The 18,382-nt window shown below is 42.0% G+C and overlaps 1 protein-coding gene across 2 annotated transcripts in view; it reads left to right on the top strand.

Moving 5' to 3' along the window:
- The window catches only part of LOC117661265 (mitotic-spindle organizing protein 2A-like), a 42,973-nt gene extending 28,557 nt beyond the window's left edge, over window positions 1-14,416 (top strand). Inside the window, exons 2-4 of one of the 2 annotated variants that reach the window (XM_034409930.3) lie at window positions 4,251-4,369; window positions 10,262-10,450; window positions 14,144-14,416. In XM_034409930.3, coding sequence (XP_034265821.1) covers window positions 4,251-4,369; window positions 10,262-10,450; window positions 14,144-14,286 — 451 coding nt within the window. In that variant the 3' untranslated portion in view covers window positions 14,287-14,416. The remainder of the gene's footprint in view (window positions 1-4,250; window positions 4,370-10,261; window positions 10,451-14,143) is intronic. The other variant, XM_060690204.2, reaches the window with a different exon arrangement.
- The last annotated feature ends 3,966 nt before the right edge of the window (window positions 14,417-18,382 follow it).

The following is an 18,382-nucleotide window of genomic DNA, read 5'->3' as shown; positions in this document are numbered from 1 at the left end:
GCCCCGGCTCTACCCTCCAGGGCCTCAGGTCTGGACAACCAGTTGTTTACGGTTGATGCGGACATGCTTACTTTGTTGGAGGTTCCAAAGGTGGACGTTCCGGTGGCGGCTCTCACCTCTTCTTCTGTTTTACCACCTGATGCAGAGGACGCCTTAAAGGCAGAGGATAGGCGAGAAGAGACGGCACTTCGTCGCGCGCACCAGGCGGATGCCTGGGCTGTGAGAGCTTCTTCTGCTGCTTCCTTCCTCACTAGAGCATCGGTTAGATGGCTCCGCCAGCTACAGGGCCATTTGGCACCAGATGATGTTCGGGCCCATCAAGACCTGTCTAAGATTTTAGCTGCAGCTGAATACACGGCGGATGCTACCTTGGCCGCTGCCAGGTTCTCCGCCAGGGCCATGGCTTCGTCAGTCACCGCTAGACGTATGCTTTGGCTACGTCATTGGTGAATGGACGGGAAGAATAAGTGGAAGTTGGCTTCAGCTCCCTTTGAAGGGGGGTTCCTTTTTGGCCGAGCCTTAGAGCCCCTACTCATAGAGACGAGGGATAAGAGAAAGGTCCTCCCGTCCCAGGGCAGGCGAATGGATTTCCGTTCATCCCCTTACTATAGGCAGCCCTCCTTCCGCCAGGGGGGAGCTGGGCCAAGCTTTCCCCATCAGCAACGGCCCTTTCATTTCTCTAGACCTAACTACCAGGCAGATAGATCAGCCTTCCCCCGTAGTCGCCAACAGCAGTCCAATAAGCCCTTCAGGGGCTCGGGTGGCAGAGGAGCCAGGAGATCTAAGTGACTGTCCGTCTCTGAGTCCTCTTGGGGGCAGGCTCAGCTTGTTTGCGGACCGCTGGGATGACCTTACAACAGACAATTGGGTGAGGGAGACAGTAAGAGCAGGGCTATCCCTCGAATTCCTTTCACCTCCTCCGAGGCGTTTCCTCCCCTGCCCCGTTTCTGGAGACCCATCCAGGCGGGAACTCATGGAATTGGCTATCCAGCATTTGCTGGATATTCGGGCCATTCAGCCAGTTCCACTGGGGCAGAGGGGGCGCGGGTTCTATTCCATCCTATTTGTCGTCCCAAAGGCCTCGGGGGGGGGGGTGGAGGGCAATTCTAAATTTGAAGGGCCTCAACAAGTTTGTCGTTTACAGGAGGTTCAAAATGCACTCCCTGCATTCCATCTTAGCGGGAATCAGGGAGGGAGACTTCCTAGCCTCCATAGATTTGACCGAAGCCTACCTCCACGTCCCAATTCGACCGGAGCATCGTCAATACCTGAGGTTTTGCTATTCAGGCCGTCACTACCAATATCTTGCTCTGCCGTTCGGGCTGGCCTCCGCCCCCCAGACGTTTACCAAGATTCTCTCTGTCTTGGCGGCGTATCTCAGGTCTCTTCCCATCAGAGTTCAATGTTACCTCGACGATCTGCTCATACAAGGGTCCTCCCAACGGCGAGCGGAACAGGACTTGGCCACGACAATTCAGGTACTGAGAGATCATGGGTTCTTGGTGAATCTGGCAAAGTGTCATCTGGTACCTTCCACAAGATTAGTCCACCTAGGGGCCCTGATAGACACGTTAGCGGAGCAGGTCTTCTTGTCCCCGGACAGACAGGACAGTATAAGGATGCTGATTCAGTCTCTTCAGCGGTCCCAGCCGGCTCAGGTAGCCCAGCTATCCCAACTGTTGGGGAAAATGATATCTTGTTTGAACATAGTTCCCTGGGCCAGGTTCCATGCAAGACCACTACAGTGGTTATTGCTCCCCTTTCAGAAGGCAGGAACGAGCTCATCCAAGATCAGGGTTCAGGTTTCACCACGGGTTCTACGATCCCTGGACTGGTGGACGTCAGGGGCCATCCAGAAGGGGTGCTTCTTCAGGGAACCCCACAGGGTGGTAGTAACATCGGATGCCAGTCTGATGGGCTGGGGGGGGCATTGCAGATCGCAGGTGGCCCAGGGCCGCTGGTCCCACCTAGAACTATCCCATCAGATCAATTGGTTGGAGCTCAGAGCGGCGCGTCTGACTCTTCAGACCTTTCTTCCGCAGGTGAGGGGGCAGCATGTGCTCCTTCTCACAGACAATACAACGACAAAAGCCCATATCAACAGGCAAGGGGGGACTCGTTCCTGGCCTCTAATGTGAGAGGCGGAGACCCTTTGTCTTTGGTCAGAGACCCACCTTTTGTCCCTGACAGCGGACCACATCGCAGGGACGGACAACATAGAAGCTGACTGGCTGAGCCGAGCCACTGTGGACCCCTCGGAGTGGAGGCTCCATCCCAGCTTGTTTACGGAGGTAGTCGACCGGTTCAGTCGCCCGGTAGTGGACCTCTTCGCCTCTCCAGTGAACACACAACTTCCTCTTTTCTTCTCCCGGTTTCCTGCCCCGGGAGCTGCGGGGGTGGACGCTCTGCGGATCCCGTGGCCCAAGGACCTCCTATACGCCTTCCCTCCCCTACCCCTGATCCCAGCCGTCATTCGAAAGCTGCTGCTGGAGGGGGCGGAAATGGTGTTAGTGGCCCCTCACTGGCCCAGGCGGCCTTGGTTCGCTGACCTGGTCGACCTGTTGGTCGCCAAGCCCTGGCGGATTCCCCCGGACAGAGTCGCACTCAGCCAGGGCCCGGTACAGCACCCGGACCTGTAGAGACTGCAGTTAGCCGCTTGGAGGTTGAGCGGGGCCTCTTGAGGCGGGAGAACTTTCCGAACAGGGTCATCAGGACTATGCAGGCAGCCAGGCGGCCCTCCACCACACGAATTTATGAGGCAACGTGGAACAGGTTTGCAGGGTGGTGTACCTCCAGACAGTTGAGCCCAACTTCAGCATCGGTGGTGGAGGTCCTGGAGTTCTTACAGGACGGGTTGGACATGGGACTTTCCACTAACACTCTACGGCGACAGGTGGCTGCGCTAGGCACTGTCTTGACATTTGGGAAGCGGGGCTCCCTCGCTAACCATCCGAGGGTGAAGATCTTTCTGCGTGGAGTGACTAATCTAAAACCACTGCCTCTTCACCGTTACCCCACTTGGGACCTCGCTAAGGTTCTTCAGGCATTAACAAAGGCACCTTTCGAACCTTTGAGGGAGGCTAGCCTCTGGCTTCCATCGTGTAAAGTAGCTTTCCTTGTGGCCGTCACGTCGGCCCGACGGATATCGGAATTGGCGGCTTTATCAGTGCGGAAAGACCTGTGTATTTTTCACCCCAACAGGGTGGTCCTGCGGCTGGACCCTGCCTTCCTTCCTAAGGTCAACTCCTTGTTCCACCGAGCACAGGAGTTGGTCCTGCCAGACTTCTGCCCTCGGCCTAGGCACGCCTTGGAGCAGACCTGGCACACTTTGGATGTGAGGAGGGCCCTCCGTATTTACATTTTTAGGACCTCTTCTTTCCGAAAGATGGAGGCACTCTTTGTCTCCTTTCAGCCGTCGACTCTTGGCCACAGGGTGACCTCTTCCACGGTGGGGCGCTGGCTCAGGTCGTGCATCTCATCTGCATATGAGCTTCAGGCTCTCCCGGTGCCTCAAGGGATAACGGCCCACTCCACCCGCAGTGCTGCCACAACTGCGGCCTGGTCTACTCAGGCATCAGTGGAAGACATCTGTAGGGCGGCCACGTGGACTACTCCCACTCCCTTCATTCGTCACTATAGACTTGACTCTTTCGCATCGGCGGAGGCAGCTTTTGGGAGGAGAGTTCTGCAGCGGGTTCATGAAGATCCGGGGTCGTCGGCCCAGGACAGCTCCCACCCTTAGGGCTGGCCAGTCTTTGGTATATCCCAGACTGGCACCTCCCATTTCTACACTATGGAGAAGGGACGTTGGTCTTACCGTGATACATTCCTTCTCGTAGTGTGAAATGGGAGGTGCCAGCCCCACCCTGTCTGTGGCTGCCTGGACCGGCTCCCCTGGTGGAGCATGTTGTTTCTATCTTTCAGACTGCATACCATTTGCCTGGACTGTGTACCATTCACTTTGGCTTCGCTGGCAAAACTGAAGAGACGTCACCAGGGAGGCGGATCTTCAGAAGTTTTCAGCTCAGGACATAGAGCTAGAGCAAGGAATAACCCAGGCTGGCACCTCCCATTTCACACTACGAGAAGGAACGTATCACGATAAGACCAACGTCCCCTCCATCAGTTCTTTTAGACAGTTGTTAAGTTTACTTAACAAGCCAGAAACAATTGGTTTCAGATACTGTAATCAAGAAATCTTGTTTGCAAATAATGAATGAAAGTGTTAAATTCTTATTTTCTCTCCTTAGGATTTTGCTGGACCTTCTACGCATGAATGTGGCACCTTTGGCTGTCTTTCAGATGTTGCGTTCCATGTGTGCTGGGCAGAGATTAATTAGTACTGAGGCTCCTCCTGATGCAGCACGAGGTCAGTGGTGCCCCCGTTTGTTGAGAGGCATGTATTATACCTCAATCAGGGTTTGGTCTAAGGCAAGGAACAGCAGCAGTGACATGAGTACTTTGAATCTTTGGAAGGTTACCTATGTAATAGTTTGATAATTTTCTACTTGACAAAACATTCTGAAGACACAATAGAGTTATGCTAATTTTTTTAATGTCCTCATATTCTTGATCTGAGACAACATTCTAGCATTACTAAGTGTTGGACTGTTAATGTCTTTGTTTTTCGAACAATCCACTTTGTGTTTAAAATTTCAAAAAAAAAATTGTTCCTTTTGTTTTATTTGATTTTTCAATCTCATCTACCAACAATATAAATTGCTATCATTTCTTGAAAAATCATACATCAAAAATTATGCTTTTTAAAACAGGTTAAATCCCAGTCTCAGTTTACTGCATTTCTAAGTTCCAGATAGTGTTCTTTTTCCAGGTAGCTTATCACTAAAAACATGTAGAACATCCATATGTTGTATCAGATCATTGAACTATCCCTCTGATTGCTTCAACTGTGCCAGTGTTTGGACCCAATATTTGCTGGGCCAAATCTGGGGTTGTTCCTTCTAACAGCATGTACAAAGTATATATTACTAAGCTATCATTGACCTGGCATGTTTTCAATTAAATATAACAACAGAAGTAGTGCAATGTTATAGTTTTATGTTGCTTTCACTCTAAAAACTGATCAGACTTTCTGAAGTAAGCCTTTCCAATTTAAATGCTGTGTTTCTCCAAAAAGAAGGCTGGGTCTTATTTTCTTTTTACCCCTGAAAAGATGGCTAGGCCTTCTTTTTGGAGGGTTCTAATTATTGACTCACCTTGTGGCAGTGGCACTGACAGCCCTGCCCAGCAGGAGCCTGCTGCTGGCCCACTTCTGCGGGCCAGCAGCCACTCAAACGCACCGCCCCGGCCTCCATTTTGCCTTCAGATGCCTGCCAGAAAGCATCTGCAGCCAATAGCAGAGTTCCAGATCGATCCGAAGGCGAAACGGAGGCCAGGGCGATGCGTGCAAGTTGCGGCAAGCGGCCGCAGAAGAAGGTGAGGCAGGTGTCAGGGTGCGCAAGGTCTGGTAAGTATGGCAGCTCCACCACCCCCATCCCCACCCTAGCTTATTTTTTACCTGTGCCTCACCCCACCCCCTGCACCCCGGGGTGAGCAGAGTCTTAATTAGAGCTAATTTTGTGGGTGGGGCTTAATTTGATCTCGTGCTTAAAAATGTGATAGGGCTTGTTTTCAAGGTGGGTCGTCTTTTTGGAGAAACATGGTAATAGTTATTTCATTGATATACAGCCACAGACTACAGTTGCATTATAGACTGTTCTTTGTGAACAGGGCAACTCAGGGCAACAACTGAAATTATTGTAAGAAACAAATATTTATTATTCTTGATACTTAAATCAAATTTTTATTGCATAATCCTCTTTGTTACACCGCCTAAAAAGTAACAACATAATCTTGCTACTGTTTCTCTGCAGTTCACTCTGTTCTGTTCAGCAATGAAAAATACTGCCTGTTTCATTTTAGAATGGTAGTTGCTAACTATCATGAGTGTAAATAAAAAAACACATTTGAATTGTTAATTAATAACAAGGTTATCTTGGTTGTTAACCTAAACTCCTTCAGAGCATTTGTAACAATAATCGCACTTGACACTGCATATATCATCCAATACTTCTGTAGTTTCTGACTTAGTGCCATTCACTAGAAGAGCAGCAATGCAACTTGATCAAATGGGAGTAGGGTGCTGATGTGAGGTTTTAAACAGCAAAAACCTAACCTAATGCTAGAAACTGTATGGTTCTAGGGTGAATTTTTTTTTTGAAAAAGTTTTTATTTTATTTTATAATCAAACAAATATACAATATAAGCAATCATTCAATCTATCATCAACCTTCAACCCCCACTCCCCACCCCCCACCCCCGACTTCCCAGAACAAAAACAGGGCATAGACTTCAACAAACATTCACTAACATATGCTAACTTACTGCAAGATTTAAAACTCCCTGGACCCCTTAACTCCCCTTCTACAAAATCATCAACCTCCCCTTTCATTAACTCTAAGGGTTTTAAAAACATTAACAAACATTGATCATTCAAACCCTAAAAACTCTCTTAGTATATATGTAAAGTATTCTTAATTCATTTACATAAACATTTTACTCTTCCTCCACTTTTCTCAAAATTCAGACATTTTAGAAAATCTTATAGCAAAAAGTAAACCTTAATTAGTCAATAATTGAGTTTCTGCATTTTCCCCTCAATCTTTCTTCCTCCCACTATCATTTAAATTTTAAAACATAATCATTTTAATTAGCCATTAATACATCAACTGCAAAACCAAAAAAAAAGTTAATCTTACTTTCATGCTTTCAGATATTTTAAAAGTCTTATAACAAAAAGTCTTCCTCCCTCCAACTTTTAAATCTTAAAACATAATCCTTTTAATTAGCCATTAAAACATCAACTGCAAATCCAAAAAAGGTTAATCTTCCATTCTTGCTTTTTTTTTATATTTTTTCCAATCTTTCTTCATCCCTCCTAGTTCTGTTTTGAGGAGGTTTTTAATTTTAATTTGAGGTTGATGTATCTGTAAAAATTGTCCCCTTTTTGAAAGTGTTTCCTCTGATTTAGAGCCACCATATCGCCTCTTCTTGCTTATATAGTCAGTCACTTCATTCCTTGTTCTGTAAAACCAAAGATTATCATCAGTTCGCAAAGAAAAATTCAGTTGTTTCTTTTCAGTTAGTTGTGTGAAAGCCGCTGACAAATCTCCTTCTTCCTCCAAAACCTCGCAAGGCTGGTTATTTTCTACTTTTTTCCTCTCCAAATCATCACAAAGAGCAGGAAGTAAGCTTGAAAGTTCTTGAGAACCAGCCGATTCCACCTTCTCTGCTTTAATCAAAATGTCTCCTGCATTGTCATTGTGCTCTGTATTTGCTTTTGTGTCCTCCAACAAATCTTTTAATTTCCATTCGAAGATTGCTATTTGGTTAATCATAGCTACAGTATGATTATTCATGGCTTCCTTTACAAATTCTGTAAATTCTTTAATAGAATCCTTGTATCTCTGTGAATCAGTCGACTGTGTCATTTCTGACACCACTGGAGAGCTTCCAGCACTTTCAAAAACTCCTTTCTTGGAAGCCATCTTATTTTAAGAAAAAATTTCTTTTCACCACCATAAAGTCATAAAGTCACAGCCATAAAGTCTCTTGAACAGCTTTCAGCAATTTGTTTGTAAATCACCAAGCAAAATGATCTTTTCTCCAAGCAGCTCTTTAAAATCAAATCCAGCAACTTAAAGCCAGTCTCTGAGCACAAATCTGTTAACAAGCACTTTCCTTTCTAACTTTCACTTTTAGACTCGCAACAAAGACGCCATCTTCACCTCCAGCTCAGAAAATTCAAATAGAAACATTGTATCCCCGGAGTTAAGCATTATACTTGCAAAAGCTTGTTCTCCTGCTTCCGTTCAGTCTGCTTTTTGGATTCAATCAATCTTCTTTTTGACAGCAGAGTTGGACGTGACGCCTAGCTCTGTTAATACAGAGTCGCACCGGATCCGGAGCTTCAGTGGGCTGGCCAGGGGGCTCTCACCCTCCAAGCCCCTGGAGTTATTCCAGGGGCTTCCGGGGAGCTCTACCCTCGCCCACCGGCTCTCCTCCCCTTCTTCTCCCCTTCTTCTAGCGCTGTCAGGACAGCTCCAACGGAATCACGATGCCGGCGGTCTGAAAAGACCGTCCGCGGTGCTGGCAGTGCCAACCGGAAGGTCTAGGGTGAATTTTTGATACATTGACCAATTTGATCAATGGGGAATTAGCTTGCAAGAATGAAAGTTGATGAAAAAATAGGCTATACTGTTTGTTGTGTTCTCTTTCAGTGGCTCTTAGTTACATTATGAACATTTGTTAGTCCTTGTGTGGAATTCTCGGTGGTCTAGGAGCTTGGTTGTTTGCAGTTGTTTCATTATCCAACAAGCACTAGTTGACTAATTAAATATTTGCAAGCAAACAACCCAGCTCAGAGAGCACTAAGAATTCCACAGTTCAACCCTGAGCTACAAATATTATCTTCTATTAGTCTTTGTGTCTTAATTTTTCTGGCATTTATCGCTATAAACTGCAACATGAAATTATCTCCCTGAATGTCATAATTCCTAGTAAGATTTTACATAACACTGTTGAGTTTATTCTGAGAGGAATTTTTCCCTAATACCATGAAATCTCTGATGTCACAAGTATGAGACTAACTATATAATATTAAAATTGAATTTTAACCATATGTCATACTGTTCACCTACTCCCCATTCCTATAGAACCCTCCTCACTCCCCACTCCAGTCCTATTTTTTCCAAGTCGTAAAAACACAATAGGTCTAAAAAGATGGACTGAATTGTAATCATGTTGAATTCATACATCAAAAATGACTGTGCTTCAAGAAACCTTGGTTAAACGAAGTATGGCTAAGGATAATATATAAATTCAGAGTGTCCTTTCTGATAGTGGAGTATACTGCTGCTGCTCTTACTACCGTAGGTTGTTCCTTGCTGTAAGAAACCTCTGAATTAAATTAAAGGACATCAGTACATCTAAGAATGCAAACATTTTATTCATGAAAAATCTTTTGAGGGAGGAAAGAATTTGAAAAGCAAGTGTAAGAGAAGTCTTAACCCTTTTCTTGCTATTTCTCCATTCTGCCGTCCATCCCAGACAGCCCTATCGCATGTATACATAAGATACAAAGAAAATCACTTTCCAGTTTAGTTTTTATTGGTGACTTGCAGAAATACACACATTCAGTTTTCTGGGTATGATAGAAAGGCTTGGCATTACATTTTTTAAAAAAATTCCCAGTCAAGATAGTTCATGTATTACCCCTTAAAAGTGTATCTGGAGACTTGAGTAGAAAATAATTAAGTATCTCCTTAACTGTCCCAAAGGTGCTTTTTTCAAGAGGCAACTGAACTTTGTTTGTCCTTGAAGACATTTTGCTTCTCATACTTAACTGATGAATTAACTTATCCTTCTTATCCTTAACTCATCCTTCTATCTCTTAACTGATTATCCACTCTAAGCTGTGGCCCCACACTTACAGTAACATTCAGTATTCAGTTGCATTCTTCTTGTAAATCATTTTTTCTTCCAATCCACTACCTACATAAGCTACTCTGCTGGGTTTAGTACATAGGTATTGGATTGTGATTTTTATCATCCTTAGCTAGTGGTACAGAACATAGAATAATAGGGTTGGAAGGGACCTTGAAAGTCTTCTAGTCCAACTCCCTGCTCAAACAGGAGATTCTGGATAAATGGCTGCCAGTCTGTTCATGAAAACCTCCAGTGATGGAGCATCCACAATTTCCAGAGGCAAGCTATAAGATTGCAGCAATGGAGTCAGGGCCTTTCCTTTCCCTGAGCTGTAGCCTAAATTCTAGCTTCATTGCATATATTTTAGAGCAGAGCTTTACAGATAATGCTCTTATTGTATAATATACCATTAAAGATAACTTTGAAATACATACATTGCAGATATGTTTTACAAAAATTAATATCATGCAGTGTTTTATTTGTGGCATTCCAAAATTATTTCAAAAATGAAACAAATAAACCTGATAGAGCAGCTACCTAGCTAGCTCCCATTTTTCCTAAATACTTCAAGTTGTTTAAAATATCATATTCTTGTATATGGATCTATAGTTTTTCACTATAGGAACTGCATGTATGTAAAACAACAAACCCCAAAAAACAGTAGTACTACCTGATGTAATAGCATTTAAAATATGTAAATATATTCATTAGTTTATTTTTGTGTCTATAGCTATGTGGTGTTTCTAATTTGTTTCTGTGTCTCTCTTTGAATTAGAGCCCCCAATTGTGTCTGCCAAGGCCAGTAAAATCCCTGCACCACTCTCATTTTCCTCTGTCCTTCGACCTACACGAATAAGAGTCCCTAAGGCTGTGGTCTACAGTCCTGCTGCAGCTTGCTCGCCTCTCTCTCAAGGTCCCCCTGGCTCTTTCCAGTTTTCTTGCTGCCTGTTCTCTCCTTTTGCAGGTTGTTATCTACTGGGTTTTAGGGCAGTCTTGAGAAAGGAAAGTGATTCTCTTGCCTTCAGATTTGATGAGTTCTTACTTGGACTAAGAACTCTTGATTTCAGTAGAATTTGCTTCCAAATAAATGTACTCATTATTTTAAATTACACATTCTGAACACCGTGCAAATATTATTCATTTCATTCTAGTGATTTTTTAATGCTGGATATTATGGTTGAATTAAAAGGTTGGGGAACCCATTATATTTTTATGAAGTGTACAGTACATTATGAATATACATAACATTTCAAATTTGAAATAGCTTTTTAGAGTTTAAAGCAGGTTATTTTGTATTTATGAATTCAGAATAGTACCAAACTTCTGGTAAGATTGGAACAGTCTTGGAATGCTTTTGGGTAAATTGGAAATAGCTGTTGAGAATTTTCAGTTCCAAGATGAGGATTCTTTTAGCTCAAAACATTTTAAATTTAAAATGTTTGTACATCACTAGTACATGCCTCTAAGTATAGCATATTTGCAGCACTGCAACCTTGAGAATTATGACTGAATTTCCTTGTGTTTTCTGAAAGGAGTTTTACAACCACCCATATTTATAGCACCAAATAGGAAATAGCATGCAGATTGAGCATTGCTAATTTGGATCATGCTGTTGCTATTGCATCATTTAGGTCAAGTACAGAATGTTTTTATCTATCTGGCACTGTAAATCCCTCCAGTCATTTGAAAATGTTTACATACATATTATATTAATTTTTTTGTTAAAGAATCTATTTCACCTAGTAAGTTAGGTTGCAAGATACTATGTTTATGTGGCTGGTTTATTTTTCTGAGATATTTTTACTATGTCTCTTCTATCAATGTTGAACCTTCATAAAGTTTTTTGCATTAAGATATTATGTGGAGCCTTAGCATTCAGAATTCTGACTTGTAGGCTTTGTGGTCCCTGAATGGGATGTTCTTGATCAATTGGGGCACATTTTACAACACACATTTTGTGGAATACCATATTTTAAATATAAATATATGGTGTTGACTTTATTCTCAAAATATTAGTTTATACTTTTCTGAGAAACATTCTCTACCCTATCTCATTCTGTCATTGTTCCACCAACTACTACAGTTAGCAAATTGCGGGAGCTTCTAAGTTTCTTCTGCATGCAGAAGACAATGCAGCAACTTCTACAAATGATAAATATCTGGGATAGAAAATGCTTTTTGAGGAATCAGATCAGTATGGACTATCCTTTCCAAAACTCCATGGAGAATACTGATTTAAATACTTGTACTATGATTATTGTATCTGAGGAAAGTTTTGTTTGCATCTGAGGACAGTGAAAAGTTTCCTTCAGCTTTTACTTCATTCATTTTTGGTAAGGTATGTGGCAATTTTGTATGTGTACAGAAGAGAATGGTGGTAAGAGGCCTAAATCCAATGTAATTTCTCTGATTTAATGGATCATATAAAAAGTGTGAGATATCTGGAAGAAGTCTGAAAAGAAATATTTCTTCAAAATGTTGATTCTTGCTTGGAAAGGATCAGTTCTTGTTGTGAGACTTAGATTTGTGGGACTGGATTTTAACAAATTTAACAGAAGAGGTTCAAATAGCATGTCCAAGATTATTAAAATTCTTGGTGAAATTGAACATTTTCCTGTCATACATGACAGAAGTGACCTCGAAAGCGCTAACTTCCATTAGAGAAAGTGTGTGAAGAAAGGTATTATTTCTGTCCATATCCTGACTTTCAAACCTGGAAGCTAGAATTGGCTTGTAAAACTCTGCTATTTTCTGTTATATTCTTCCATTTTCTGGTGTTAGTGCTGGTAACCACCTATGGTCTTAGTTACATAGCTACACAAGACATACATCAAGGACAGATATTTACAAAGATGCATTGAACAATATTAATCAAGTTTAAAATTAATTAATGGAATAATTCAAATATATTTGGATGCCAACAAGCTCTGTGATACTATTTAAGAATATCATTTTTGTTAGAGTGCTTTGGGTACAGATTCATTATATATTATAAAAGCCAAGGGCTTTGAACATCTCTGTCACTGACAGAAAGAAACACCATCTTTTTTTCTTTTACTGTTAATTCTTACTTTGGAGATGAATGGGTTTCTACCAGGTCGCCCCGGTTCGGGTGAACCAGTAATGGTGGCAATGGGAGGCTCTGCCCACCCACCTAGATATCATCACGGACGCTCTGCGCATGTGCAGGAGCTTCTGCGCATGCGCAGAAGCGCCACATGCGAGCCTCTGGTTCCAAACCAGTGGCAAAAGTAAGAGGAACCCACTACTGGTCTAAACCATGATCTATTGCAACAGTGTGAACAATCCAAACCATTATTAGAACAACATTTGAGCTTAACAAAATATTAGTTTTGTGACTTGTATGGACAAACATTAATTAAAGTTGGACCTACAAGGAGAAATTGGCACATTTATCAAAAGGGAACTAAAACTGGTACTCATTAATAATTAAAATGTACCTTAAAGTTTTTGATTAAAGATGTTCTGATTATAAACTTATTTAAATGGATTAAAGTTAGAGTCTTCTTTACATCAACTAGAGGATTTTGGAATGTGGGTAGCAGAATTATTTTACAAACTAAAAAAACAACTTCTGTTGTGCAATTGTACTACATGCTGCTCTTATCAAAATAGTTTGGTTGTGGAGCAGTCGTGTGATGTTACACTGCTGAAATACATAATTCATTTTTATTTCAAGAATGAAAAGCAAATTTTATGAGTGGAGAAAAATTCATTAGAGGTCTTCAAAGAGAGAGTGAATTATCATCTGGCAGAGATGCTTTAGTGGAGCCTGCACTGAGTAGGTGATTGGACTGCAGCCGTGATGGCGAACCTATGGCACACGTGCCACAGGTGGCACGTGTAGCCATATCAATGGGCACGCGAGCTCAGCTCTGGCACACATGCGCGCAGCGGCCAGCTGATTTTTGGGCCTTCCGGGCCCCCTGGAAGTTGGCAAACAGGCCATTTCCAGCTTCCACAGGGCCTCCAGGGAGGTGGAGAAGGCCATTTTCGCCCTCCCCAGGCTCCTAGAAAGGCTCTGGAGCCTGAGGAGGGCGAAAAATGGGCCTACTGGGCCCGCCATGCCATCACATGCCAAAAATGAGGGAAGCGCAGGGGGAATCACACACACATGCGCGGGGGCAGGGCGCATAGAATTATGGGTCTGGGCACAGCCGCGCACAACCCCCCTGTGCTCTCCCCGCTTTTGGCACATGATGGAAAAAAGGTTAGCCATCACTGGACTACAGTAATGATTTCTGTGGTCTCTTCCAACTCTGTGATTCTGCAGATTTATAAGAGAATAGAATTTGGAAAAGGCTGAAAGAACTTCTGTTCATTTTCATGTTGCTCAACAGTTTCAGGGAATATTGATAATCTAAGGATACAGAAAAATAAATTTATGATATTAGCTATTTCTTATTTTCAGCAGTGAATCTCAGGAAGACAGATCTCATAATCAGTGATTTGGATAATTCAGTTACTGTTAAGAGTCTGGTTTAGCATGTTTTTAATGTTATATATTATGATCTTATAGCTTGTTAGATTTATATCCCTAGATACATTTCAAAATTGTTTAAAATATTCCAGCAATCCTAACAGTTGATAGGTTGGTCATAATAAACATCTGAACTTAGCCTTTCTTTTCCTCCAGGGAGAGCCAGAACCATTTCTACAGCAGCTGGGAATCAACCTGTGTCAGATCATAGCAACCGAGAAGGATCTGGTCAACGAGTACCATGGCAGCCAAGTGCCAGCAGGCTGCCGAAGACTGGGTGTCCTGTGAAAAATACATAGATACTTAAAAAATGGCTAAAAAATTATTCTGACGTTTGAAAATGTCAAACACTGCTCATTCCAGGAAAGCCAATGACTAGAATGCTATGTAAAGTTCTAACTATTAAATAACATAATGAACCTGTCCGAATTAATTTGTTGTTCAGTTTAAATATCAGGCAGTACAGAATATATTGTTTCTGTATTTCTTGTATTCCTGTTCATTACTTCAACAAGTAACATGTAGTTTACTTGTTGATTTCTATTGGGGAAAATTTCATTTTTGAAATTAAGTTTAAAAAATCTTTTAACTTGTCTCCTATGAAATCCATGTGCTTATTCACAGAACATTTTTGGCAGTACAGGTAGTCCTTGACTTACAACCACAATTAGGCCCAAAATTTCTGTTGCTAAACAAAACATTTGTTAAGTAAATTTTACTCCATTTTATGACCTTTCTTGCCACAGTTGTTAAGTGAATTACTGCAGTTGTGAAGTTAGTAACATGGTTGTTAAGTGAATCTGGCTTCCCCATTGACTTTGCTTGTCAGAAGGTTGCAAAAGGTGGTCACGTGACCTCAGGTAACTGCAACCATCATAAATATGAACCAGTTGCCAAACATCCGAATTTGGGTCATGTGACCATGGGGATGCTGCAACAGTCATAAGTGTGAAAAAGAGTCATAAGTCCCTTTTTCCAGTGCCGTTGTAACTTTCAACAGTCACTACATGAACTGTTGTAAATCAACGACAACCTGTAGTACAGAAGTGATTTGCCATTGCCTTCTTCCATAAATGAATGAATGAAAATCTCTTTCTTTCTTCAGTCAAGCCTAGGGCTCTGGGATTTTCTAATGGTCTTTCATGCAAATGCTAATCAAATCTGACCTTGCATGATCTTGTTTTTCCAAGATCAGCCAAAGCTGGGTGGATACTGCTACTCAACTTCGCTTTAAAACATGCATGCCATCTTTCACCCAATAGGCAGCCAACCCTGAATCCTGAATTCTATGCAAATGTTTTTGGGAATAAATTCAGTAAGAATTAGGATTACAGTATTTCAGTCTGCTACTGCATTCCTGAAACAAATTTATTAACAAATTCAGAACAAAGATGCAAATGCAATTCTAAGCTCATTTAGCCTCTTAAACATGCTAAAGGACCATTTTTGAAGCACTAATTAGAGAGAAAATAACTTTGTGGTTAAAGTATTCTTCAAGAAATGTAGTGATTGCAGATTCAGAACAAAATAAGACTGGCAATGAGTTTATGCTATCCTTAATATAGACCTGCATGAATTTGAACTGCATTTGCTGAGGAACAACAGCAAGAGAGTCCTATACTATACATGCTTAACATAGTTGTACAACTGGTGTGATTTCTCTAGTATTATGTCTGTCCCAACAATTAGTTTTCTATTTTTGATCTAAGTGTGCAGTTCTTAAATAATTTTTATATTCCATGAAAAAGCTTTCCCTTCAGATCTTCCCTCTGATGTTTAATGTGACCAGGGAAAGTTTAAGTTTGCCTACATTATGATAGGCATTTGAAGAACTAAGATGATTATGAAGGTTAGATAAAACAGAGCAAGGAGTTAAAAAAACAAAACAAAGGATTGCAGAGAAAGGTATAAGACAGCGGTTCTCAACCTGGGGGTCGTGACCCCTTTGGGGGTCGAACGGCCATTTCACAGGGGTCGCCAAAGCCCTCTCTGCCCCCCCCCATGCCTTCACTCACCCTCACTCTGCTCTGTTGGATTGCCGGCCGTTCGCTTACCCCGCCCACACTATTGCTGCCTCCTGAGTCCCAGCTGATGGCTAGAGGAAAAAAAACTGTTTAAATTCTTGCCGTGGGGCTTCAAAGGGCCGCCCTATAGCCAGTGGTGCAGCCGAACCGTTTGTTAAATTGCTGGCTTGCCCCGCCCCTCCGCACCACTATTTATTGCCAATAAATAGTGGTGGGCGAGGGCCGGGGGAGCCAGCAATTTAACAAATGGTTCGGTGTTTTTTTGTAATTTTATTGGCCCACGGAGCTTCAGCATAGGCTAATTAGCCCTTGATTAGATCGGCTCCCGACTCTCAGCTGATTTGCTCTCAGCTGTTTTGCTCAGGGCTCTGCTGCTTGCTGGAGCAGATTTTTTTTCCCCTAGCTATGCTGAAAAACAAAACTGAAAGTAAAGCAGGCTGTTGGCTTTGCTGTTGCTGCAACGTTGGAAAATTAGGCAGGCAGATTTCTTTTCTTTTTCCTCACCAAAAAAGGTAGGTGCAAACAATGGGAAATTTAGGGAAAAAGAGGAGAGTTCAAGATTTTAAAACACAAAAGAAAAAAAGCTCTATTTAACTAGGGAATTGTAATAATTGCGATACTATTAATTGTATATTGTGTTGAAAGCAGAAATGGTTAAGTTGTGGTTTGGAGGAATATATGGGGGAAATTATTTGGTTTATTATTATTGGTAAATATAATTAATTGATTTGTAAGAAATTGGATTGCATGAAAATAATTGGAATATTCATGTTCATATTGATTAATATACAAAAAAAGTAGTTATATAACTAATTGATTTATATTAAAATGTTGAATTTATATTAAACAACTGTAATATTACATAATTAACCAATGTGAGGATGGATATAAAAATAGATGACAATGAGAAGGGGTATAATATAGAATAGAAGGGAAAAATTGAATTTGATTAAGATTAGAGATGAGGATGAAGGGTAATATTGTTTTTTTACAAAAATAGATGAGGAATAAATATGGCAAAAAGGAAATATAGAAATTGTAAATTTAATTGAAATGACTAAACACTGTTTAAATTTGTGAACCGGCCAAATACTCTGTTCAAAGTGTTGGAAGAAATCTCCTTCTAGGTTCTGCTCCAAGTGGGGAAAAAGACACTGGAAACATGGAGACTGCTTGGAAAGATGGTTTAATGGTGGACAGGATCACATGGCTTGAGTTCCTGAACAGAAAAGGGCAGATACAGTAAATCCTTGGGTTTTTATGCTCTCTCTGACTCTGCATTTCTTGGGGCCCTGAAAGAGTATCCTGATTGGTTGTCAGACTCCCAGGGGGTGGGGGGTCTTAGCTAGCCTTGCTGGCTGATGGTCACATGTGCTTCCCAGGTCACATGTGGTGAGTTTCTGCTGCTGCTGTGTAGAGGGCTAATCCTATCTTTATTGGATCTTGGGCAATTCCTACTATGGCTCTGCCTGAAGGAGGTAGATCTTTGTTATGTAGAATAGACTGGCCCAGGCCTTAATGGCCCATTGACAAAGGGTGGGGGCAGGAAGATGGGAGCTGCTTCAAAACATGCTTATCCCAGGGAAATATAATATTTTGCCTTTTTCATATTTCCTAAAATATTTCACTCTTCCAGGAAAAGGGTGGGTGCTAACTTCCTACAAAAGAAAATACATTGTATGTTTGTATGTGTATTTCTAATTATTGTTATTTATTCATATTTATTCTCTTTTATTCTTTAAAGTTTAACAATTCATTCTTTATCTTAATATCTTTATATTTGTTTGGGGTTGGCTTTCTTCCCTTTCATCTTTTTTATTGTACAGCTATCTTTCTCCTCAAACCTACCACCTCTCTCTTTTCTTTCCTTCTTACTTTCTCTTCCTCCCCCTCTTCTTCTCCTCCCTACTTCCTCTTCCTTTCTCCTTCTCCTCCTCTCTTCCTCCCTCTCTTACCCTCACTCCTACTCTAATTTCCCTTCCCTTCCTTCATCCCTCTCTATTGCTGTATCCTTTTATGCATATGGACTACTCAGAGGGCTGAAAAAGTTATTTCTGTCTGGTCCTCGCACTTTTGACCAGTCCTCGAACTTACGACTGTCCTCACATTTTACGTTTTTGCCCTATCTTGTCACCATGGTGAAAAGAAGCAGTTGTGAAATGAGTGACATGGTTGTTAAGAAAGCTGCACGGGCATAAATGTGAGGATGGTTATAAGTGTGAGGACCAGTCAAAAGTGCGAGGACCTGGCAGAAATGACTTTTTTCAGCCCTCTGAGTAGTCCCTATACACATAGCCATGGCCACCCGGTCACATGACCAGCTAGCCACGCCCACCCAGTCACATTACCTCCAAGCCACGTCCACAAAATA

This window comes from Pantherophis guttatus, chromosome 3, assembly GCF_059756535.1.
Source record: "Pantherophis guttatus breed Tessera chromosome 3, ASM5975653v1, whole genome shotgun sequence".
In the NCBI taxonomy this organism is placed as follows: domain Eukaryota; kingdom Metazoa; phylum Chordata; class Lepidosauria; order Squamata; family Colubridae; genus Pantherophis; species Pantherophis guttatus.
This window is presented reverse-complemented; position numbering and strand designations above follow the sequence as displayed.